Here is a 26876-nt window from a genome sequence, read left to right as displayed (position 1 = left end):
ATTTATATTCATTCAATACGTATTTATTAAACACATGTACTGTATGTCAGGCACTGTCCTCAGTTGTGGGGATACTGAACTGAGCAAAATAGAGTAACTTTCCTGACTTCTGTGCACTTAGATTCAAATTCTAGATTTAAACAGTTCTTAAAATTAAGTAAAAGATAGAGAAAGACAACCCAGAAGAAAAATGGCAAGTCTCAAATGAAGAAATAAAAATGACTGAAGATAAAGGCAGGAAAATACAAACAAAATATAAAGATACCATTTCTTGTGTGTAGATTGGCAGGCAAAAGAATGATAATATCTAGGAATGGCCAGAGGTAAGGCAGCAGGCTCATACAGCATTGCTGGGAGTGTGAATTGCTACAACTGGTTTAAATAAATAAAAGGATTGATACATTAGGTTATGTAAACAAGGATATACTTGTGAAACAACAAACTGGAAACAGCTGCATGCCCATTAGTTGGAAAATGGTTGAATAAATTATGGAACTCATTCATTCATAAAATGGGCTATATCTATAGGTACTGACACAAAAATACCCTGGTATGTTTAATGCAAAAGCAAGTTGTAGGATAATATGTACAATATGGTTGATCTCATTTCTTCAAAAAGGAAGCAAACAGCGACAGTGATAATAAACGAAATACATACATACAAAGGGAAGGATTCTATCTATGTGTATGTATGATTAATAGATATGTGGGATTGGAGAGAGACAGGGCAGAGTCTTTTGTATATATTTCTGCATTTAATTTGTTACAGTGTGCATTATTCTGTAATTAAAGTGACAGTAGAGGAACTGCTAACCAGCTTGAGTCAAATAACAGGCATATTTACTTATATTTTGAAATATTGGGCCCCAGAGAGCCGTATCTTCATTCTTTTATTAAGTAATGCATAAAGTACTATGCATTAAATTTATCAATCAACCTAAAATAAATAAAACTCTTTTTTTTATTAACTCTTCTTTCCTCCCCATCTCCCAACATATATTAATCAGGACTGAAATGCAAGGTTGGTGTCAGCAGAGAATTGAAAAAAAGACCCAAACAGCCAATGTTTAAAAATATGTGGAAATTGTTTAAAGCTATGTTGAAGTTTGTAGGTTCTTGTTATAATGAAATGACCACTCGAGAAGGAGAGCATAGAGTAGGTTTCCAGATCTTATTATGAGACTAAATACCTGAGTGACATGTGCCAACTTGCCTGTCCTCTTTGGATCTTGATTTTGCCCCAAAGTTTCCTTCTAGCTCCAGAATAGATTGAACCTGTAATTTGTTTCAAGAGATTATCCTGGGAATTTTATATATTCTCCTTATGCTTGAGGAATGCCTTATCTTTTACAGAGGGCTTTCGTAAGCATGATCTCACGAGAGACGTCACAGTAACTTGGTGAGGGAGGTGGGTAGAGAGTGAACCTAAATCAACATTCATGGACTCTTCCTGGCTCTCTTTCTGCTGTTCATTATTTCATTCTAGCCAGTTTGCCCTGCTTCTCCTCTGTTTACATTCAAGTCCCTCTTTCATCCACTCACTTTGTTTTTTCTTCAGCTACCCTCCTTAATCTCTTCCACATTCAGTTTACCAGCACAATCAGCTAGTTCATATTTATCAACTTTCAGGTTGGTAATTTAAAATTGTGGATTGCTCTCAAGGAAGATTTTAATATATGAGTGTGTGTGTGTGTGTGTGTGTGTGTGTGTATGTGTGTTTTTTTTTTAGCCCTTTATTCTGCATAACATGTACAGAAAAGCACACAAATTATAGGCGTACAACTCAGTGCATTTTTACAATGTGAGCGCCCCATTTAACCAATGCCCACATCAAGAAATATGACATTACCAGCAGCCCAGATGTCCCTCCGCCCCTCCCAGTCCCTACCTTCATACAAATTAACCACTACTTTGATTTCTAATACCATGGATTAGCTTTTGTCTGCTTTTAAACTTTATGTAAATACAATCATATAGTACTTTTCACATCTGGCCTTCTTATATCAATTATATTTTATCTATGTTATTCATCTATGTTATTGCATGTAGCAATAGTTCATTCTCATTGCTGTGCAGCATTCCATTGCATGAATCAATTTATCTGTTCTTATGTTGGTGGATATTTGGGTTGTTTTTGTCTATTAAGATAGTGCTATTATGAGCAGGGTGGCTTTTGGTGAACATATTTCTGTGGCATATATACTTAAGAATGGAATTGCTGGGTTATACAGTGTGCATATAATTTCCAGTTGTTCCATGTTCCCTTGGTAACACTTAGTATATTGCCTTTTTCATTTTAGCCATTCTGTAGGCATGTAGTGGTATTGCATTATAGATTTCTTTTGCATTTCACTGCTACTTAATGAGATTGAATATCTGCGTATGTTATGGTAAATTTGGAGGTTCTTTTATGTGAAGTGCCTGTTTGTTTTCCCATTTTTGTATGGAGTGTCTGTCCTTTCTTGATTTGAATTTTTTGTTTTGTTTTAGAAATTCTGGTTATAGGTTATCTTACTCTACAGCTTGTATTGTTTTTGTGTGTGTGTGGTTTTTTTTTGTTTTTTTTTTTTTTTTGTTTTTTTGCGGTACGCGGGCCTCTCACTGTTGTGGCCTCTCCCGTTGCGGAGCACAGGCTCCGGACGCGCAGGCTCAGCGGCCATGGCTCACGGGCCCAGCCTCTCCGTGGCATGTGGGATCTTCCCGGACCGGGGCACGAACCCATGTCCCCTGCATTGGCAGGCGGACTCTCAACCACTGCGCCACCAGGGAAGCCCTGTGTGTGGTTTTAAGAAAGTTAAAAAGAAAAAGTTTAAATCTGGACCAACTTAATTTGGAGCATGGCTTATAGTAGTGTCAAAGGAAGTAGAAAGATTGATATGCATAGGACAAAAAGATGTTTGAGTTTGGCCAGGAGAAAGACATGACTGGGAGTCAAAGTAGAATTAAGTTGAATGAGGTTCGGGGGTAGTTAAAAAAAAAAAAATAAGGAAAGTGAAAGACCAGTTAGGCGTTTGCTTGTTGAGTACCAACTGTGTGTTTGTTGTGTCTGGTGCTGCACATCCAGGGTGCCTGCTTGCACAGACCCTACCTGGGCCCTTAAAGCACCTGGTGTTGTATACTCAGGAATGATTACTGTGGCTGAGAAAGTTAGCCATCAAAGAGAGAAGAGAAATGGGACAACAGGTGCAGAGGTGATTGGGCAGTAGAGCATATGAAGAGAAACCTGGAAGAAGAGGCCTGGTTGGAAGAGAAGACAGGGAACCAGTGTTGGGCAAAATAAAAAGAATATGCTGAGGTCAGAACTATCACTGAAAGAAAAAGGTGAAATCAGAAGAGCTGATTTCAGTAGGAAGGTAGGTGAAAAATAAGGCTCAGAGTCTGTAAAGTGATAGACTTGCAAGAGGAGCATAAGAGGAGAGAGAATGGTTATGAGAGTAAGACTCCGAGTTTTCGGGACTTTTAGAAGGAATGGTGGGAAGACGAGGGTCCTAAGAAAATGTTGGAGTAATTATGCAGGAAGAACACCATATGTGAACATTTCATTTAATTTAGGGATGGCTGATGATGGCTTGGATGTCTAGATTTTATTTTTTTAATTAATTAATTTACTTATCTTTGGCTGTGTTGGGTCTTCGTTGCTGCACGCGGGCTTTCTCTGGTTGCGGCGAGCGGGGGCTACTCTTCTATTGTGGTGCGTGGGCTTCTCATTGCGGTGGCTTCTCTTGTTGTGGAGCATGGGCTCTAGGCACGTGGGCTTCAGTAGTTGCAGCATGTGGGCTCAGTAATTGTGGCTCGTGGGCTTTAGAGCACAGGCTCAGGAGTTGTGGCACATGGGCTTAGTTGCTCTGCTGCATGTGGGATCTTTCCGGACCAGGTAGATTTTTTTAAAATAGGAAAATATAATGCAGAATTTTTAAACATGCTTTGACACCAGGCACTGTATTTTATGCATCTCCCTTTTCCTCTCCCCATACAGTGCCTTTCGTGTAACGAACAGTAAATACATGCAGAATGAGGTAAACTCGTATTAAACACAGGGCTCTAAGAAGTGAATTATGCATATTGAGCTCAGTTTTACATTATTTTTGTTCATATGTTTCTCATTAATGTAAAAATCCGTTAAGTTCACATCATTGGACAACTTGATGGCAACATCTCCAGTAAATATTTATTGCATGAATAAATGCGTTTGTAAAAGTTACTTTCTCTTTAGCGTGTAAAGGTTGTAAATAAAAAAAATTTCAAGGCTCCGTCTGTTATTAAGGCAGTCTTTTGTTTATTTATTTTTATTGAAAAAATAATTATTTATTTTTGGCTGTGTTGGGTCTTCGTTGCTGCACGTGGGCTTTCTCTAGTTGCGGCGGGGGGGGGCTACTCTTCGTTGCGATGCGCGGGCTTCTCGTTGCGGTGGTTTCTCGTTGCGGAGCATGGGCTCTAGGCACGCGGGCTTCAGTTGTTGTGGCTCGTGGGCTCTAGAGTGCAGGCTGAGTAGTTGTGGTGCACGGGCTTAGTTGCTCCGCAGCATGTGGGATCTTCCCCACCAGAGCTCGAACCTGTGTCCCCTGCATTGGCAGGTGGATTCTTAACCATTTGCGCTACCAGGGAAGTCCCCTTAAGGCAGTCTTTTAAATGGAAAAACTGCATTCATTGTCTTAAATATTTGGGATGTAATAACCTTGTAAAAAACTCAATCGATCACTAAATACATTCCTCTCTTTTTGCCCCTAGTGGAATGAAACAGTCGAGCTTTTTCGCACCAAGATGCCGTTACGGAAACATCGGTGTCGTTTCAAAAGTTATGAACGTTGCTTCACAGCGGCCGAAGCTGTGGATTGGCTACATGAGCTGTTGAGGCGCAGCCAAAACTTTGGCCCCGAAGTGACCCGCAAACAAACGGTCCAGCTGCTAAAAAAATTCCTGAAGAATCACGTTATTGAAGACATCAAGGGAAAATGGGGCCAGGAAGACTTTGAAGACAACCGTCACTTGTACAGGTAATGGCAACAAGTCAGCCCCGAAGGGGAGGAGTTTGGGGAGGACCAGTGGGTCTGGTCAGTCTGTTGAAACTTCCTCATGTGAAAGAGCTTACTTGTCCGTGGGCGTGATGCTTCAACTTGTGATTTGTTGGGTGGAGAACTGAATCTGCTGCTACAGCAAAATTGATTACAGTTTTTCTTGGTGCTCTCTTCTTCATAGAGCACCCCTTAAGTAGTCTTTTGTTGCAGTGGCTTTTCAGTGAGGAAGACTTTTTGTGCCTTTTGCACACTGGGAGGATGGCTATAGTAGCTTAGTACCTCTCCTGGGGAACCTGAAAGGGTGAAACAGTAGTTCTGTCTTGCACCTTTCTGAGCAGTGTGAAGGTGTGTATTCAGGGGGTTAGTGGCAGAGGCGTCTGATCTTTAAGTGGAGCTCAGGTCTATAATGAAGAGTTGTACTAGAATTCCCCGATGTCTCAGATTAACCCTGCAGTGCATGTCTACTTTTCCCTAAACATTTTTGCTCGTGTTTTAGTGCTGTTTTATGATTGCTCACTTACTACCCAATAATCTGAGGGTAAGGATGTCTCTCTGCTGACACTTCTGTCCTCACTGCATGCTAGACTGTTTCATTGCTGGAGGTGGAGGAGACCTGCCTAGGATTCAGGGAATGGGAGAATACTAAAGAGGAATGAAGTCACACGAGTCCAGAAAAGAGGAATTGTTGAGCTATCTACAGAGAGGGCTACCAAAGTGCTAAGAACCTGAGAGGTATTAAATGAAGAAACGAAGATGATGGGCCCTTAATATTTGCTGCCTTTTACTCCAACAGAAGAATAAGGAATTCTCTTACAGCACATTCAGCGAGGCATTTTGGGGCCACGGGGGCACCTGGGTTTGAGCAGAGAAAACGTGACTGTTTCCTATCTGAGTCATTTCTTTGGTTCCTTTGGGGACTAGAGGCTGAGAAAGGCTGCAGAGCAAGGGGAGGGTGGTCACCAGCACCAAGGCTAAGGCCAGACAACTTTGTACGTTTAGGATCTAACTTCGTCACGGAATTCCATCAGCAATCTCCCTCTTCTAGATGTCCAGGTTGTCAGCTGGGCAATTAGTTGTCTCTCCATTTGGCAGTTATCTCTAGCTTGCTGATCCAACTTTTAATTAGAATCTTGGGTGACTTTAGCCTGGTCTGAGACCACAGTGCTTATTAGTATCAGGCAGTGGAAACTCTATCCTTGGTTCCAAATGCCGTACTTCACTGGGGATTCTTTTTTTTTTTTAATTGCCTGTGTTTTTTTAATTGAAGTATAAGTTAATTTACAATATTATATTAGTTTCAGATGTATAGCATCTTACTAAGTTCTTACTTAGAACTTTCTTAGAGCTTAGTTCTAAGGTCTAAGAAAGGAACTGATACCAACAACACCTGTGATGTGCCAGACTCATTGCACAGTCGTCATTGAACTCAGCACCTGTAGATGTTGGTGGTATTATCTTGATCTTAAAGATCAGGAAATTAATGAGGCCAAAGTTACTGACTTGTCCAAAGTTACTCAGGTAGTAGTAAGAGTCAGGATTTAAACTGAGGTCTCTATCTCTGAAGCCTGTGTTCTTGTGGCGTGTCAGACTGCCTCCATTGCCATGGCATGAGGTTGACTAGCTTATTAAATAAACTAATGACCGAATGAGTAAACAGAATCATAAACCAGAAATATTCAGTGTAGTCAACACACGTTCATATATTCACAGAATTCCAGTAATGTATAAAGTACTATGTAATACATATTAAATGATCAGCTGTCTTCTCAAATAAAGGAGGTAAGGTAAACATAATCAGCTTAAACACTTACATAAATATAGCAGGGGATAGGTGGTTTCCTGGGTCTGTGAATTACAGAAAGGCATAGTTAGAGAAAGCAACATGAAATATAAAGACTCTTAGAGTATTTTTTAAAGACAGAAATTACACACACACCACAGGAGAATTTTATAACAGAAATGATGAGTGAAGCTTTTATTTTGGAATGTGTCAAATCTTATTTTTAGTTTAAAAACATGTCATATTTGCTGTGTGACTGCATTTACATTTGTTAACTATGATTTTATTTTTCAAGAATCCAAGAGTTAAGTATAGAAAGTAGGGGGAAATAGTGAATTTTTGTGTGTAAGAAAGGAAAGTGAGATCCTAATATCTGAATGTCCCTAACAGAGGAGATTTTGCAGAGAAGGGCCCAGAGCTATTTACTGAACCACTCTTTGCTGTTAGTAACGTGGGTGACTAGAAAGAGAGCTGGACTGGCTGCCAGTGGAGACAATTTTCGATTTCACTAAAGGGTCCTCATAGTCGAGCCATATGCTGTCATCTGTGTCTAACAAAGCTTCGTGGCCCCAGACTTTGGATGAAGAGAACCAGTGATTTTATAAGAAATTTCAGTTTATGAAGCAATTCTTTATGATCTCATTTGATCTTCGTGACAACCCCGTATGGTAGACAGGGTGGATAGTTCATCCTCAGAGAACTAGACAGTTGTCTCTTTGAAACCTCTAAACAAAACATCAGTAAATTCCATGGGGATCATTGAATTGGCCCATTTATGTATGGGAACAGACAGTTACATAGGATTATTTAAACCTAATGAAGTGGGTTATGTAGAAATAGAGGTGTGTATTATGATCATTGCTTGTTTTGGACTATTAAATGAGGAAAGTGTTTGGCCGGCTTTAGATCTTTAGCAGGATGGGTCCTTGGTCTGGAGCCTCCACCGGGCCCTTGCCCTGTTCTTACTACTGATGCTAGCTCTGGTATGCAGTTGTAACCACGGTATTCATGGCTTACGGATAGAAATTCACTGGCTCGGGTGTAGTGCTTGTGATCTAATGTGCAGGGAACCATTTTCTTTTTATTTTCCTTCCTCTTCCTGTGCCTTTTTTCCTTTCCTTCTCTATTTCTTTCTCTGTTTATACCACTTTATGTGTATGACTGGCATGTTCCCACTTCTTTCCCCTTTTCTTTTTCTTCTACTTCATTTCTCTCTCCGTTTCTTTCTGTCTTTTCCCTCATATTTGCTTTTTTTCTGGCTTATTTCCAAAATGTTTAATTTGAACCTAAAATTTGTTATGTAGATTTTGTCAGCTTTCTTGAACGTGACTTTCACTGTTCTTTATTTAAAAAGCAGGAGTCATGCTACCTAGTTTTAAGACTTACTCTATAAAATCACAGTAATGAAGACTGGTGTTGGTGAAGGGTTGGATGGACACTTGGGTCAGTGGAACAGAACAGAGTCCAGAAACACACACAAACATGGCCAGTTGATTTTTGACGAAGATGTAAAGGTAACTTAAAGGGAAAAGATCAGTCTTTTTGGCAAATGATGTTGGAACAATTAGAAGGCAGCTATGCTTACCACTATACCACCAATGCTCACAATGTTGGGACAGTTGGACATCTATTCATCTACATGCAAAAAAATGAACCTCAACCTAAACCTAATTTTTTAATACAGAAATTCATTCATAGAATTCAATGTAAAACTAAAAAAATTTTAGAAAAACAGAAAATCTTTATGCCCTGGGGTTAGGCAAGGAGATTTTAGACATGACACCAAAAGCATGATTTATAAAAGAAAAAACATGATAAATTGGACTTCATCAAAATTAAAAACTTTTGCTATGTGAAAGGCACTGTTAAGAGGATGAGAGGACAAGCGAATGTTGGGGAGAAAATACTTGTAAATCGCATATATGACAGTGAACTGGTATCAAGAATATATAAAGAATTCACAAAACTCAACTGTAAGAAAACAAACAACAAATAATAGATTTGAAAAGACACTTCATCAAAGATATAAAGATGCGTCATCAAAGATATACAGACAGCACCTGAAATAAATAAATAAGCACCTGAAAAGATGTTTAACATTATTAGCACTAGGGAAATGCAAATTAAAACCATGGTGAGATACCACTACATATCTAGTAGAATGGCTAAAATAAGAATACTAATAACGCCAAAATCAAGAGAGGATGCAGAGCAATTGGAAATCTCCTCCATTGGTGGTGGGAAGCCTAGATTGGTAGTCACTTTGGAAAACAGTTTGGCAGTCTCTTTTAAAGTTAAACATGTACTTATATATGACTTCATATTCCTGCTCCTGGGCGTTTACCCTGGAGAAATGAAAGCTTATGTTCACACAAAAACTTGTATGTGAATATATATATTTTTAACATCTTTATTGGAGTATAATTGCTTTACAATGTTGTGTTAGTTTCTGCTGTATAACAAAGTGAATCATCTATACATATACATATATCCCCATATCCCCTACCTCTTGAGCCTCCCTCCCACCCTCCCTATCCCACCCCTCTAGGTGGTCACAAAGCACTGAGCTGATCTCCCTGTGCTATGCGGCTGCTTCCCACTAGCTATCGATTTTACATTTGTTAGTGTATATATGTCAATGCTACCATCTCACTTCATCCCAGCTTACCCTTCCGTACCTAAATATTTATAGCATCTCTGTTAATTCAAATGTTCGTATGGGTGAATGGATAAACACTGAACATCTATATGGAACGCTTCTGTGCATATCCAGTGCAGTGGGAGGTGTGACTAAGTCAGAGCAGGAGGGAGGTTTTTTGTGAATAATTGAATTGTTCTGTTTGTTGATTGTGATGGTGGTTTTACAAAGTGTATATGTGTGTTAAAATGGATAGAGCAGTACACACACACACACACACACACACACACACACACACGAAAAAAAGAATAAATTTTACTATATGCTAATAACATTTTTTTAATGCTGGAGATTTGAAAAATCTCTATTTTTACCTCTAGTGAAAGAAATCCTAATTTACATTGATTGAGGTATATGGCCCTTCAGTCATTTTCTGTGGCTCTGGGAAAAAGTCTTTATTATTACCCTATAGGTCTTTTGAAGGGACCAATAGGAACTTCTTCAAGTTAATGGACTATTGGCTCCCTCTAGTGGACACCTTTTGTTTTTATAGTAAAGCTTAAAATTGTGATTGTGAGTTGTTTTTCTTTTGTTTTTATTCATTTAAAGTCCTGAGTTTTTATCCTGTGATAGTTGGATAAATTTTGTACATTTCCTATGCATCAGTTTTTTTCATCTATAGGATGACAGCGCTGGACTAGATCTTTAAGGTCTTTTTCCATTCTAAACTTTTATGGTTCCAAATATTGAGTACATATCATAGATGTTTTCCAAGCCCTAGGCGATGAAGAAGATATGAAAGAAATGTAACATTCTTTTCCTCCCTAATTTTGCAATCTCTTTTGAGAGAGAGTATGCATATATAAAAAAGATATGTAGCAGAACCAAGGCAGCATTGAATTAATTAACCAAAATGAACCTGTAACAAAAGCTTAGAGGTACTACACTGGCAGTCCTTGGGTTGACACAGCTGTTTCGTTTAACTGGCATTGTGTTTTTAATCATTGAAATTTTTTTCTCATTTTTGTTTTTCAATTTTGTGTATTTTGTGAAGGTAATACATTCATGTGTTTCAAAATTTACAAAGTACAAAAGAGTATATACAATAAAAATTTCCCTTCTACTTTGCTCCCCCAGGTGGGGTTCAGGCCTTGAACTTGCATTGAAGCTTTCTTATTTTTATTATTTATTCTCAAGTTGTGTTGTTCTTTTTAATACCTTAAATGCTAGTTTGTCCTGGATGAGAAGAAGCTGAATAACTTTCAAATGCACAATAGAAATAGAGTGGGGGGTAGAGGGGGAAGAGCAGGATAGAAAATAGTTTATTCTTACTTTTTCCCATGTAAAGGCTTAAGCAAAAAAATATAGAAAAGTCACAATGTTAACAGTAGTTATTTCTGGATAGAGGGCTTAAAGACAGCATAAATTATTTTCTCTCTTCTTAATTTTACACATTGAGTACATATTGCTTTTATTTTCAATTTTTAAAATCATTCCAGTAAAAGAGTAATCAATAAATTGTATTGTTTGGAAGTTTACAATGATAGGATGACTTCTTCTGGGCACCTCTGCTCCATACCAGTACCCCACTTGCTTCTGGATACTGTGGACTAAGAATGCTGCCTGCCATTATCAGTAAACAAAGGATGTTGCAGCCATCGAGCAATCAGCCACTGCAGCCACCTTGTTGAGCCCTGAGGGGACTCAGGATGGGAGAGCACAGGATACTGGCCCCAGATAGCTAAGGTGCATGTCAAAGGGATGATTTCAGTGAGCCCAGACTCTTGCATCTTCCCATACATAGAAAAGCGCCAAGTTAATTAACTTGAGATATGTGGTTTTCTTTAATTAATCTTTTGATGTTCCCACTATCTGGACTTTGTTACAAAACTCCTATATATCTTGGCTCTCCCCTTACCTCTTCAGAGCAGTTTCTCAGAGCTATCTGAGAGGCTGCCTTCCAGGCTTGAACTCCTGAGAAAGTTCGCCAAATAATACATGATTCTGAAGTTTTAGGTCGTCCATTTTTTTCAGTCGACAGTAGTAAAAATTCATCCGGAAGAGAGAAGGCACAAAAGTAGCCAAAAAAATCTTGGGCAACAAGACCTTCTGCTTTATCAGAAACTAAAATGCCATAGGGCTAAACAGTGTGATAGTAGACCTGGAATAAATAAATCTGGAACTGACTAGAGTAGAGAAAAAACAAACTCTCCACCCAGTTCCCTTCCCCACAGGCACCTAATGTTATTAGCTTATAACACAGCGTCTTAAAAAATTGTGAACAAATGGGAGCAAATTTAATTGGAGCAAATTCCCCCCAGTTGCCGCCCTTCCCACCACTTCACTACATCATACCAGACTGTATCATGGTAATGTTGTCTGTCTTGGTCAGTGCAGGAATTGTGTTTGTGACCCAGTCGGTGTGGACTGGAGTTTTGTGAGATCTCCTGGAGGAGGGAGGTGGAGGACGTCCATCTGGGTCCTGAGAATGGGATAGGGTCTGGATGATCAGATGGGATGGGAAGGGGGAGCATATTTCAGGTGACAGGACCACGGCTCTCAGTCAGATATACCTAAGTCAGCTTCACTGGGAGAAGAGGGAGGAGGCTAACCTGGCTGGAGAAGTTTTAGGTCAGGAAATCATAGGGCTAAATTTGGTGGTGTTTCTTAAATATCTGGCTATGGAGTTGACATTTATGTAAAAGGAAAAGGCAGCCAAGGTCCGTGTTTTGAGTAGGAATGAAGTCTGTGTTCTAGAATAGAGTTAATTGGACTTCCCTGGTGGTCCAGTGGTTAAGACTCTGTGCCTGCACTGCGGGGGGGCATGGGTTCGATCTCTGGTCAGGGATCCCACATGCCATGCCGTGTGGCCAAAAAAAAGGGAATAGAATAGAGTTAATTGAATAGTAGTAATAGAATAGATTTTTAAGGCAGTGAAACTGGTGAGGTTTTCAAGGTAACTGGCGGGGGTGATGTTGCCTGGATGAGAATGCCAGCCATGGGGCTGAAAAAGAAGGAAGGGCCCACATTTATAGCCAAATTCCAGGCTAGACCCTAACTGCTCCATAGGCCTTCGGGTTTGCCTGAAGTCTGACATTTTTTAAATGTATTATTCATTAGTCTGAAATTGCTATTTTCATTTAGAATCTTTGTTGACGTTTGGCATTTTCTTTTACTGAGGCCTGGAATGTAACTCAAGTACTTTTCAAGGCAACTGTCAATCCGTAATACCTTGCAGTTATTCAGACACATCTACAGTGTTTAGTGGGTGTTTAAATCTTTGGAATGGCTTTGTTCCTATTTAATGTCTCAAGGAGTTTGGAGCCTCCGGAGCTGGAACTGGGTGAGTGTCTCAGAGTCTCTGTCCCCATACCTCCCACAAGGGTCAAGAATGAACGTCCAGTTCACAGTGTCATAGCTGTGGGATAATGATGGAAAAATATATAGTAGAGGGAACTTCCCTGGTGGCGTGGTGGTTAAGAATCCGCCTGCCAATGCAGGGGACACGGGTTTGATCTCTGGTCCGTTAAGATCCCACATGCCGCGGAGCAACTAAGCCCATGCGCCACAACTACTGAGCCCACGTGCTGCAGCTACTGAAGCCTGTGTGCTCTAGGGCCCGCTTGCCGTAACTACTGAGCCCGCGTGCTGCAACTACTGAAGCTCGCATGCCTAGAGCTCATGCTCCGCAACAAGAGAAACCATTGCAATGAGAAGCCCGTGCACCGCAATGAAGAGCAGCCCCCGCTCGCCACAACTAGAGAAAGGCCATGCGCAGCAATGAAGACCCAACGCAGCCAAAAAAAAAAAAAAAGAAAAAAAGAAAAATATATAGTAGATGTTTGGCTTTTTTTTGCTGCCACGCCTTCTAGACTCCTTTTCTAGTTTGTGGGATCTCTTGTTTGTGTGAGCCTTGGTGGGAAGGAGAGCCCCGCCCCCAGTGGAAGCCTAGGCAGGTGAGACGCTCTCTCCCTGCCCCTGAGCAGTTACGGTGCAGGCACACATCCTACACGTGGCTGTTGGTATGTTCCTACCTAGGACTTTGGACAGCTTAGAGTTTGTTGCGATAGCAGTGGTGGCCTGCAGGAGCAAGGACAAGCAGCCCTGGTGCCAGCAGTGGCTTTCACACTAGACTGTCACTTGTGGTTCCTGCTGTGTGTGCTGTGGGGCTTCCTTTTGTCCAAACTTTTTTTTTTTTTTTTGACTTTCTGATCCTGGTTTTCCAGCTCTCCTATTGATCTTGTGACCTACTAGGATATCTTCAAACTCCTTTCTGGTTAAATTAGCCAGAATTGGTTTCTGCAACCGAGAACTCAGACTGAAATAACAAACAATGCCTATAGAGGTAGCAAAACTGGGGCAGCTCTTTGGGCCTAGGAAATAGTGCCACAATTTCTGTGTGTATTGGGACCGCCTGAGAGCTAAGCACCAGGTCAGATTGGCCTGTAGCAATCAGAGAAAAGGAGATGGAGCTCAGAATCCCTGAAGCACAGGAATGGAGTCTACTAAGAATAATGGCTACACATGGCGGGGGTGGGGGGGTGGGGAGCTGAAAGTTCTGTACTGGGCTGTTTAGTCTAACTGATTCTAATGGAGGTTGCATTGTAACTGCCGTCTTTGGATGTAAAAGATGCCAGTATGGTGCGTTAAATAGAAGGTTGAAGTAGATTGCCCTCACTCACAAAAGACAACTCCTGGTAACTGATCAACTTTTGTTTTGTAACATCCTTTCTTAGGCTTTTTGGTGATTAACTTGTGAAAATTGCAAACTTGTGATTTATCTATCTTGGTCTTTCATTTGTGGTCATAGTTACACATTGCCTATCAGGTTACTTTATCCTTCCCTTTATATTTGTTTGTTTTATCCACTTGGTCTTCACCAACTTGCTCTTGGAATTCTTTTTTTCTTTAACCCTTACCCAGCTTTCTTTTCTATGAATTTATGATACCTGGTTATTATCATTAATAGAGAATGATGCATCATTAGTAGGGAATGGGACAATGGAATTCAGAAAAATCAAAGGCTTACTGAATGCCTTTGGCTTACTGAATGCTCCAATTTCAGATGGAGACAAAGCTCTTTAGGCCAGAGAAGGTAGATTGAACAGGGGTAGTTCTCAAATACTGTTGACCTTGAAACAAAATATAGTTGACCCTTGAAAAATGCAGGGGTTAGGAGCGCCGACCCCCTGCACAGTCAAAAATCCGAGTATAAATTTTTTTTTTGCTCTCCGTATCTCCACATTTGCATATTCAACCAACTGCAGATTGTGTTGTGCTTTGCTTTGTTTTTTTTGTTTTAGTGTGTATTTTTTTTTTTTTTCTTTTGCGGTATGTGGGCTTCTCACTGTTGTGGCCTCTCCCGTTGCGGAGCACAGGCTCTGGACGCGCAGGCTTAACGGCCATGGCTCAAGGGCCTAGCCACTCCGTGGCATGTGGGATCTTCCCAGACCGGGGCACGAACCCGTGTCTCCTGCATCGGCAGGCGGACTCTCAATCACTGCGCCACCAGGGAAGCCCTTTAGTGTGTATTTTATTTTATTTTTTTGAAGTTTAGAATTTTATTTATTTTTTTATACAGCAGGTTCTTATTAGTTATCCATTTTATACATATTAGTGTATACATGTCAATCCCAATCTCCCAATTCATCACCCCCCCCCCCCCACTTTCCCCCCTTGGTGTCCATACGTTTGTTCTCTACATCTGTGTCTCAATTTCTGCCCTGCAAACCGGTTCATCTGTACCATTTTTCTAGGTTCCACATATATGCATTAATATACGATATTTGTTTTTCTCTTTCTGACTTAGTTCACTCTGTATGACAGTCTCTAGATTCATCCATGTCTCTAAAAATGACCCAGTTTCTTTCCTTTTTATGGCTGAGTAATATTCCATTGTATATATGTACCACATCTTCTTTATCCATTTTTATGTTGATGGGCATTTAGGTTGCTTCTAGGACTTGCCTATTGTAAATAGTGCTTCAATGAACATTGGGGTGCATGTGTCTTTTTTTTTAAACATGGGCTGGATCCCTGCCCTGCTTTCTCTCTCCTGGAAGCAGCCATGCTTTTTTTTTTTTTAAATTAATTAATTGTTTATTTATTTATTTTATTTTTGGCTGTGTTGGGTCTTCATTTCTGTGCGTGGGCTTTCTCTAGTTGCGGCGAGCGGGGACCACTCTTCATCGCGGTGTGCGGGCTGCATGTGTCTTTTTGAATTATGGTTTTCTCTGGGTATATGCCCGGTAGTGGGATTGCTGGGTCATATGGTAATTCTATTTTTGGTTTTTTAAGGAACCTCCATACTGTTCTCCGTAGTGACTGTATCACTTTACATTCCCACCAACAGTGCAAGAGGGTTCCCTTTTCTCCACACCCTCTCCAGCATTTGTTGTTTGTAGATTTTCTGATGATGCCCATTCCAACTGGTGTGAGGTGACACCTCCTTGTAGTTTTGATTTGCATTTCTCTAATAATTAGTGACGTTGAGCAGCTTTTCATGTGCTTTTTGGCCATCTGTATGTCTTCTTTGGAGAAATCTCTATTTAGGTCTTCTGCCCATTTTTGGTTTGGGTTGTTTGTTTTTTTTAATATCGAGCTGCATGTGCTGTTTGTATATTTAGGAGATTAATCCTTTATCTGTTGATTTGTTTGCAAATATTTTCTCCCATTCTGAGGTTTGTCTTTTCGTCTTGTTTGTAGTTTCCTTTGCTTTGCAGAAGGTTTTAAGTTTCATTAGGTCCCATTTGTTTATTTTTGTTTTTGTTTCCATTACTCTAGGAGGTGGATCAAAAAAGATTTTGCTGTGATTTATGTCAAAGAGTGTTCTTCCTATGTTTTCCTCTAAGAGTTTTATAGTGTCTGGTCTTAAATTTAGGTCTCGAATCCATTTTGACATTATTTTTGTGTATGGAGTTAGGGAGTGTTCTAATTTCATTCTTTTACATGTAGCTGTCCAGTTTTCCCAGCACCACTTATTGAAGAGGCTGTCTTTTCTCCATTTTATATCCTTGCCTCCTTTGTCATAGATTAGTTGACCATTGATGCGTGGGTTTATCTCTGGGCTTTCTATCCTGTTCCATTGATCTGTATTTCTGTTTTTGTGCCAGTACCACATTGTCTTGCTTACTGTAGCTTTGTAGTATAGTCCGAAGTCAGGGAGTCTGATTCCTCCAGCTCCGTTTTTTTTCCTCAAGACTGCTTTGGCTATTCAGGATCTTTTGTGTCTCCATAAAAATTTTAAGATTTTTTTGTACTAGTTCTGTAAAAAATGCCATTGGTAATTTGATAAGGATTGCATTGAATCTGTAGATTGCTTTGGGTAGTATAGTCACTTTCACAATATTGATTCTTCCAATCCAAAAACATGGTATATCTCTCCATCTGTTTGTATCATCTTTAATTTCTTTCATCAGTGTCTTATAGTTTTCTGCATACAGGTCTTTTGTCTCCCTAGGTAGCTTTATTCCTAGGTATTTTATTCTTTTTGTTGCAGTGGTAAATGGGAGTGTTTTGTTAATTTCTCTTTCATATTTTTCATCATTAGTGTATAGGAATGCAAGAGATTGCTCTGCATTAAATTTGTATCCTGCAACTTTACCAAATTCATTGATTAGCTCTAGTAGTTTTCTGGTGGCACCTTTAGGATTCTCTATGTATACTGTCATGTCATCTTCAAACAGTGACAGTTTTACTTCTTCTTTTCCAAGTTGTATTCCTTTTATTTCTTTTTCCTCTCTGATTGCCATGGTTAGGACTTCCAAAACTATGTTGAATAATAGCGGTGAGAGTGGACATCCTTGTCTTGTTCCTGATCTTAGAGGAAATGCTTTCAGTTTTTCACCATTGAGAATGATGTTTGCTGTGGGTTTGTCGTATATTGCCTTTATTTTGTTGAGGTAGTTTCCCTCTATGCCCACTTTCTGGAGAGTATTTATCATAAATGGGTGTTGAATATTGTCAAAAGCTCTTTCTGCATCTATTGAGATGATCATATGGTTCTTATTCTTCAGTTTGTTAATATGGTGTATCACATTGATTGATTTGTGTATATTGAAGATCCTTGCATTCCTGGGATAAATCCCACTTGATCATGTTGTATGATCCTTTTAATGTGTAGTTGGATTCTGTTTGCTAGTATTTTGTTGAGGATTTTTGCATCTATGTTCATCAGTGATAATGGTATATAATTTTCTTTTTTTGTAGTATCTTTGTCTGGTTTTGGTATCAGGATGATGGTGGCCTCGAGAATGAGTTTGGGAGTGTTCCTTCCTCTGCAATTTTTTGGAAGAGTTTGAGAAGGCTTGGTGTTAGCCCTTCTCTAAATGTTTGATAGAATTCACCTGTGAAGCCATGTGGTCCTGGACTTTTGTTTGTTGGAAGAGTTTTAATCACAGTTTCAATTTCATTGCTTGTGATTGGTCTTTTCGTATTTTCTCTTTCTTCCTGGTTCAGTCTTGGAAGGTTATACATTTCTAAGAATTTGTCCATTTCTTCCAGGTTGTCCATTTTATTGGCATAGAGTTGCTTGTCGTAGTCTCTTAGGATGCTTTGTATTTCTGTGGTGTCTGTTGTAACTTCTCCTTTTTCATTTCTAATTTTATTGATTTGAGTCTTCTCCCTGTTTTTCTTGATGAGTCTGGCTAATGGTTTATCAATTTTGTTTATCTCCTCGAAGAACCAACTTTTAGTTTTATTGATCTTCACTATTGTTTTCTTTGTTTCTATTTCATTTATTTCTGCTCTGATCTTTATGATTTCTTTCCTTCTTCTGACTTTGGGTTCTTTCTCTAGTTCCTTTAAATGCAAGGTTAGATTGTTTATTTGACATTTTTCTTGTTTCTTGAGGTAGGCTTGTATTGCTATAAACTTCCCTCTTAGAACTGCTTTTGCTGCATCCCATAGGTTTTGGATCGTCGTGTTTTCATTGTCATTTGTCTCTAGGTATTTTTTGATTTCCTCTTTGATTTCTTCAGTGATCTCTTGGTTATTCAGTAATGTATTGTTCAGCCTCCGTATGTTTGTGTTTTTAACGTTTTTTTCCCTGTAATTGATTTCTAATCTCATAGTGTTGTGGTCAGAAAAGATGCTTGACATGAGTTTAATTTTCTTTTTTTTTTTTTAAACATCTTTATTGGGGTATAATTGCCTTACAATGGTGTGTTAGTTTCTGCTTTATAACAAACTGAATCAGTCATACATACACACATGTTCCCATATCTCTTCCCTCTTGCGTCTCCCTCCCTCCCACCCTCCCCATCCCACCCTTCCAGGCTGTCACAAAGCACCGAGCCAATATCCCTGTGCCATGTGGCTGCTTCCCACTAGCCATCTACCTTACTACGTTTGTTAGTGCGTATATGTCCATGACTCTCTCCCGCCCCGTCACAGCTCACCCCTCCCCCTCCCCATATACTCAAGTCCGTTCTCTAGGAGGTCTGCGTCTTTATTCCTGCCTTACCCCTAGGCTCTTCATGACATTTTTTTCCCTTAAATTCCATATATATGTGTTAGCATACGGTATTTGTCTTTTTCTTTCTGACTTACTTCACTCTGCATGACAGACTCTAGGTCTATCCACCTCATTACAAATAACTCAATTTCGTTTCTTTTTATGGCTGAGTAATATTCCATTGTATATATGTGCCACATCTTCTTTATCCATTCATCCGATGATGGGCACTTAGGTTGTTTCCATCTCCGGGCTATTGTAAATAGAGCTGCAATGAACATTTTGGTACATGACTCTTTTTGAATTTCAGTTTTCTCAGGGTATATGCCCAGTAGTGGGATTGCTGGGTCATATGGTAGTTCTATTTGTAGTTTTTTAAGGAACCTCCATACTGTTCTCCATAGTGGCTGAACCAATTCACATTCCCACCAGCAGTGCAAGAGTGTTCCCTTTTCTCCACACCCTCTCCAGCATTTATTGTTTCTAGATTTTTTGATGATGGCCATTCTGAGTGGTGTGAGATGATATCTCATTGTAGTTTTGATTTGCATTTCTCTAATGATTAATGATGTTGAGCATTCTTTCATGTGTTTGTTGGCAGTCCGTATATCTTCTTTGGAGAAATGTCTGTTTAGGTCTTCTGCCCATTTTTGGATTGGGTTGTTTGTTTTTTTGTTATTGAGCTGCATGAGCTGCTTATAAATTTTGGAGATTAATCCATTGTCGGTTGCTTCATTTGCAAATATTTTCTCCCATTCTGACGGTTGTCTTTTGGTCTTGTTTAAGGTTTCCTTTGCTGTGCAAAAGCTTTTAAGTTTCATTAGGTCCCATTTGTTTATTTTTGTTTTTATTTCCATTACTCTAGGAGGTGGGTCAGAAAGAATCTTGCTGTGATTTATGTCATAGAGTGTTCTGCCTATGTTTTCCTCTAATAGTTTGATAGTTTCTGGCCTTACATTTAGGTCTTTAATCCATTTTGAGCTTATTTTTGTGTATGGTGTTAGGGAGTGATCTAATGTCATACTTTTACATGTACCTGTCCAGTTTTCCCAGCACCACTTATTGAAGAGGCTGTCCTTTCTCCACTGTACATTCCTGCCACCTTTATCAAAGATAAGGTGTCCATATGTGCATGGGTTTATCTCTGGGCTTTCTATCCTGTTCCATTGATCTATCTTTCTGTTTTTGTGCCAGTACCATACCGTCTTGATAACTGTAGCTTTGTAGTATAGTCTGAAGTCAGGGAGCCTGATTCCTCCAGTTCCTTTTTTTGTTCTCAAGATTGCTTTGGCTATTCGGGGTCTTTTGTGTTTCCATACAAATTGCGAAATTTTTTGTTCTAGTTCTGTGAAAAATGCCAGTGGTAGTTTGATAGGGATTGCATTGAATCTATAGATTGCTTTGGGTAGTAGAGTCATTTTCACAATGTTGATTCTTCCAATCCAAGAACATGGTATATGTCTCCATCTATTTGTATCATCTTTAATTTCTTTCATCAGTGTCTTATAATTTTCTGCATACAGGTCTTTTGTCTCCTTAGGTAGATTTATTCCTAGATATTTTATTCTTTTTGTTGCAATGGTAAATGGGAGTGTTTTCTTGATTTCACTTTCAGATTTTTCATCATTAGTATATAGGAATGCCAGAGATTTCTGTGCATTAATTTTGTATCCTGCCACTTTACCAAATTCATTGATTAGCTCTAGTAGTTTTCTGGTAGCATCTTTAGGATTCTCTATGTATAGGATCATGTCATCTGCAAACAGTGACAGCTTTACTTCTTCTTTTCCGATTTGGATTCCTTTTATTTCCTTCTCTTCTCTGCTGTGGCTAAAACTTCCAAAACTATGTTGAATAAGAGTGGTGAGAGTGGGCACCCTTGTCTTGTTCCTGATCTTAGTGGAAATGCTTTCAGTTTTTCACCATTGAGGATGATGTTTGCTGTGGGCTTGTCGTATATGGCCTTTATTATGTTGAGGAAAGTTCCCTCTATGCCTACTTTCTGCAGGGTTTTTATCATAAATGGGTGTTGAATTTTGTCAAAAGCTCTTTCTGCATCTATTGAGATGATCATATGGTTTTTCTCCTTGAATTTGTTAATATGGTGTATCACATTGATAGATTTGCGTATATTGAAGAATCCTTGCATTCCTGGAATAAACCCCACTTGATCATGGTGTATGATCCTTTTAATGTGCTGTTGGATTCTGTTTGCTAGTATTTTGTTGAGGATTTTTGCATCTATGTTCATCAGTGATATTGGTCTGTAGTGTTCTTTCTTTGTGACATCCTTGCCTGGTTTTGGTATGAAGGTGATGGTGGCCTCGTAGAAGGAGTTTGGGAGTGTTCCTCCCTCTGCTATATTTTGGAACAGTTTGAGAAGGATAGGTGTTAGCTCTTCTCTAAATGTTTGATAGAATTCGCCTGTGAAGCCATCTGGTCCTGGGCTTTTCTTTGTTGGAAGATTTTTAATCACAGTTTCAATTTCAGTGCTTGTGATTGGTCTGTTCATATTTTCTATTTCTTCCTGATTCAGTCTTGGCAGGTTGTGCATTTCTAAGAATTTGTCCATTTCTTCCAGATTGTCCATTTTATTGGCATAGAGTTGCTTGTAGTAATCTCTCATGATCTCTTTTATTTCTGCAGTGTCAGTTGTTGCCTCTCCTTTTTCATTTCTAATTCTATTGATTTGAGTCTTCTCCCTTTTTTTCTTGATGAGTCTGGCTAGTGGTTTATCTATTTTGTTTATCTTCTCAAAGAACCAGCTTTTAGTTTTATTGATCTTTGCTATTGTTTCCTTCATTTCTTTTTCATTTATTTCTGATCTGATTTTTATGATTTCTTTCCTTCTGCTAGCTTTGGGGTTTTTTTGTTCTTCTTTCTCTAATTGCTTGAGGTGCAAGGTTAGGTTGTTTATTCGAGATGTTTCCTGCTTCTTAAGGTGGGCTTGTATTGCTATAAACTTCCCCCTTAGAACTGCTTTTGCTGCATCCCACAGGTTTGGGTCGTTCTGTCTCCATTGTCATTTGTCTCTAGGTATTTTTTGATTTCCTCTTTGATTTCTTCAGTGATCTCTTGGTTATTTAGTAATGTATTGTTCAGCCTCCGTATGTTTGTGTTTTTAACGTTTTTTTTCCCTGTAATTGATTTCTAATCTCATAGTGTTGTGGTCAGAAAAGATGCTTGATATGAGTTTAATTTTCTTAAATTTACTGAGGCTTGAATTGTGACCCAAGGTGTGATCTATCCTGGAGAATGTTCCGTGCGCATTTGAGAAGAACATGTAATCTATTTTTGGATGGAATGTCCTGTAAATATCAATTAAATCTATCTGGTCTATTGTGTCTTTTTTTTTTTTCTTTGCGGTATGCAGGCCCCTCACTGTTGTGGCCTTTCCCGTTGCAGAGCACAGGCTCCAGACGCGCAGGCTCAGCGGTCATGGCTCACGGGCCTAGCTGCTCCACGGCATGTGGGATCTTCCCGGACCGGGGCATGAACCCATGTCCCCTGCATCGGCAGGCGGACTCTCAACCACTGCACCACCAGGGAAGCCCTATTGTGTCATTTAATACTTATGTTTCTTATTAATTTTCTGCTTGCATAATCTGTGCATTGGTGTAAGTGAGGTGTTAAAGTCCCCCACTATTATTGTGTTACTGTCGATTTCCTCTTTTATAGCTAAGAGTTATAGCTAAGATTTCTTCTTTTATTGTTAAAAGTTGCCTTATGTGTTGACGTGCTCCTATGTTGGGTGCATATATATTTATAATTGTTACGTCTTCTTTTTGGATTCATCCCTTGATCATTATGTAGTGTCCTTCCTTGTCTCTTGTAACATTGTTTATTTTAAAGTCTATTTTTTCTGATATGAGTATTGCTACTCCAGCTTTCTTTTGATTTCCATTTGCATGGAATATCTTTTTCCATCCCCTCACTTTCAGTCTGTATGTGTCCTTAGGTCTGAAGTGGGTCTCATGTAGACAGCATATATATGGGTCTTGTTTTTGTATAGATTCAGCGAGCCTGTGTCTTTTGGTTGCGGCATTTAATCCATTCATGTTTAAGGTAATTATCGATATGTATGTTCCTATTACCTTTTTCTTAATTGTTATGGGTTTGCTTTTGTAGGCCCTTTTCTTCTCTTGTGTTTCCCACTTAGAGAAATTCCTTTAGCATTTGTTGTAGAGCTGGTTCGGTGGTGCTGATTTCTCTTAGCTTTTGCTTGTCTAGCTTTTGATTTATTTCTCCATCAAATCTGAATGAGATCCGTGCTGGGTAGAGTAATCTTGGTTGTAGGTTCTTCCCTTTCATCACTTTAAGTATATCATGCCACTCCCTTCTGGCTTGTAGAGTTTCCGCTGAGAAATCAGCTGTGGGAGTTCCCTTGTATGTTATGGGAGTTCCCTTGTATGTTATTTGTCATTTTTTCCTTGCTGCTTTCAATAGTTTTTCTTTGTCTTTAGTTTTTGCCAATTTGATTACTATGTGTCTTGGCGTGTTTCTTCTTGAGTTTATCCTGTATGGGATTCGCTGCACTTCCTGGACTTGGGTGGCTATTTCCTTTCCCATGTTAGGGAAGTTTTCGACTATAATCTCTTCAAATATTTTCTCGGGTACTTTCTCTCTCTCTTTTCCTTCTGGGACCCCTATAATGCGAATGTTGTTGCATTTAATGTTGTCCCTGAGGTCTCTTAGGCTGTCTTCATTTCTTTTCATTCTTTTTTCTTTATTCTGCTCTGTGGCAGTGAATTCCACTGTTCTGTCTTCCAGGTCACTTATCCTTTCTTCTGCCTCAGTTATTCTGCTGTTGATTCCTTCTAGTGTATTTTTCATTTCAGTTATTGTATTGTTCATCTCTGTTTGTTCTTTAATTCTTCTAGGTCTTTTTAAAACGTTTCTTGCATCTTCTCTATCTTTGCCTCCATTCTTTTTCTGAGGTCCTGGATCATCTTCACTATCATTATTCTGAATTCTTTTTCTAGAAGGTTGCCTATCTTGCTTATCTCCACTTCATTTAGTTGTTTTTCTGGGGTTTTATCTTGTTCCTTCATCTGGTACATAGCCTTCTGCCTTTTCATCTTGTCTGTCTTTCTGTGAATGTGATTTTTGTTCCACAGGCTGCAGGACTCTAGTTCTTCCTGCTTCTGCTGTCTGCCTCCTGGTGGATGAGGCTATCTAAGAGGATTGTGCGAGTTTTCTGATGGGAGGGACTGGTGGTGGATAGAGCTGGCTGTTGTTCTGGTGGGGAGAGCTCAGTAAAACTTTAATCTGCTTGTCTGCTTATGGATGGGGCTGTTTTCCCTCCCTGTTGGTTGTTTGGCCTGAGGTGACCCAACACAATCCTACCTGGGCCCTTTGGTGGGGTAATGGCGGACTCTGGGAGGGCTCAAGCCAAGGAGTACTTCCCAGAACTTCTGCTGCCAGTGTCCTTTGTTCTTGTCCTCATGGTGAGACACAACCACCCCCTGCCTCTGCAGGAGACCCTCCCAACACCAGCAGGTAGGTCTTGTTCAGTCTCCTATGGGGTCACTGCTCCTTCCCATGGGTCCCAGTGCACACACTGCTTTGTGTGTGTGCCCTCCGAGAGTGGAGTCTCTGTTTCCTTCAGTACTGTCAAAGTTCTGCAATCAAATCCTGCTAGTCTTCAAAGTCTGATTCTCTTGGAATTCCTCCTCCCATTGCTGGACTCTCAGGTTGGGAAGCCTGACGTGGGGCTCAGAACCTTCACTCCAGAGGGTAGACTTCTGTGGTATAAGTGTTCTCCAGTTTGTGGGTCACCCACCCAGCATTTATGGGATTTGATTTTGTTGTGATTGTGCCCCTCATCCTGTCTCATTGTGGCTTCTCCTTTGTCTTTGGATGTGGGGTATCTTTTTTGGTGAGTTCCAGTGTCTTCCTGTCGATGATTGTTTAGCAGTTAGTTGTGATTCAGGTGCTCTCGCAAGAGGGAGTCCTAGTATAACTTTTGATTCCCCCCCCCCAGATTTAAGTACTAAGAGCCTACTGTTGACTGGAAGCCTTACCGATAATAATTAACTGTCAGTTAACACATACTTTGTATGTTACATGTATCATATACTGTATTCTTACAATGAAATAAGTTAGAGAAAAGAAAATGGTAAGGAAATCATAAGGAAGAGAAAATACATTTATAGTACTATACTGTATTTGTTATATTCATGCATTCTTTTTTTTTTAAGATTCCACATGCAAGTGAAAATAAACAGTATTTGTCTTTCTCTGTCTGACTTATTTTGCTAAGCATAATACCCTTCAGGTCCATCTATGCTGTTGCAGATGGCAAAATTTCATTTTATGGCTGGGTAATATTCCATTGTATATATCTACCACATCTTATTTATCCACTCATCTGTTGATGGACACTTAGGTTGCTTCCATATCTTGGCTGTTGTAAATAATGCTGCTGTGAACATTGGGGTGCACGTAAATCTTGAATTGGTGTTTTCATTTTCTTTAGAGATATACCCAGGAGTGCAATTGCTGGGTCATGTGGTCATTCTATTTTTAGATTTTTGAGGAAACTCCATACTGTTTTCCATAGTGGCTACACCAATTTACCTTCCCACCAACAGTGTACTAGGGTTCCCTTTTTTCCACATCCTCACTAACACTTATATTTGTTGCCTTTTTGACAATAGCCATTTTGACAGGTTTGAAATGGTATCTCATTGTTTTTTTTAAAAAAATTATTTATTTTAATTAATTTTTTTTTGGCTGCATTGGGTCTTCGTTGCTGTGTGCTGGCTTCTCATTGCAGTGGCCTCTCTTGTTGCGGTGCGGGCTTCTCATTGCAGTGGCTTCTCATTGCAGAGCGTGGGCTCTAGGTGCGCAGGCTTCAGTACTTGTGGTGTGCGGGCTCAGTAGTTGTGGCTCTCGGGCTTAGTTGCTCCACAGCATGTGGAAACTTCCCAGACCAGGGCTTGAACCCGTGTCCCCTGCATTGGCAGGTGGATGCTTAACCACTGAGCCACCAGGCAAGTCCTTCTCATTGTGGTTTGGATTTGCATTTTCCTGATGATTAGCGATGTTGAACATCTTTTTATGTGCCGATTGGCCATAAAACTCCTAGAAGAAAACATAGACAGTACACTCTGACATAAGTCTTAGCAGTATTGTTTTTTGCATCTGTCTTCTCAGGCAAGGGAAAGAAAATAAAAAATAAACAAATGGGACCTAATTAAACTTAAGAGCTTTTTTGCCCAGCACAGGAAACCACTGACAAAATGAAGACATCCTACTGAATGGGAGAAAATATTTGGAAAGCATATGTATGATAAAGGGTTAATACCCAAAATATATAAACAGCTCATACAACTCAATATCAAAAAAACAAACAACCTGATTAAAAAATGGGCAGAAGACCCGAATAGCCATTTTTCCAAAAAAGACATACAGATAGTATTTATCGATACTGTAAGTTTACATCATCTGTTTACAAGATGAATTGTCTGTCAGTTTGTAACATCAGTATTGTCTTATATGGTACAAAACACTGTACATGTTATATGTATCACTAACACTAGACATCACAAATGAAAAGATAATGTGATAACTCTTAAACTCTCCCTTCAAGTGTTTCATAAATTTAGGATTTAAAAGAATATCTTAAAAAAAAGATAATGTGAAAAAGAAATTCATATTTATTTACAGGTATAACGATCCATGCATTGATAACAAAGAAGCAACAATATGATTGCTCCATAGTAGACTACCCTATACACTAGTGAATAAATTCTCACAAAATTTTTATGACATACGGTATTACAGTCATATAATACTGTTACATGTAAGAAAAAAAAGCCGCTTACCTGTGATGATAGGCTGATATATGGTTTCTCCAAATACAAGAGAGAGAGGCATACGGTATGGTAATATAATTCTTTGAAAGCAAAGTTATGAAATAGTAAAAAAAGTAACACAGTAGTAGTTTTATATTAAATATCACTCATCTTATGCCTATGTAAGGAT

The 26876-nt window shown here is 39.4% G+C and overlaps 1 protein-coding gene across 2 annotated transcripts in view; it reads left to right on the top strand.

The window, feature by feature from the left end:
- The window catches only part of DEPDC1B (DEP domain containing 1B), a 102294-nt gene that overhangs the window by 5027 nt on the left and 70391 nt on the right, over nt 1-26876 (top strand). For both annotated transcript variants that reach the window (XM_079918203.1, XM_079918202.1), the window contains exon 2: nt 4729-4994. In XM_079918203.1, coding sequence (XP_079774329.1) covers nt 4729-4994 — 266 coding nt within the window. The remainder of the gene's footprint in view (nt 1-4728; nt 4995-26876) is intronic.

The sequence above is a fragment of the Stenella coeruleoalba genome (assembly GCF_951394435.1).
Source record: "Stenella coeruleoalba genome assembly, chromosome: 3".
Lineage (NCBI taxonomy): Eukaryota > Metazoa > Chordata > Mammalia > Artiodactyla > Delphinidae > Stenella > Stenella coeruleoalba.
The sequence above is the reverse complement of the archived record's forward strand: the minus strand, read 5'-3'. Positions and strand labels throughout refer to the sequence as shown.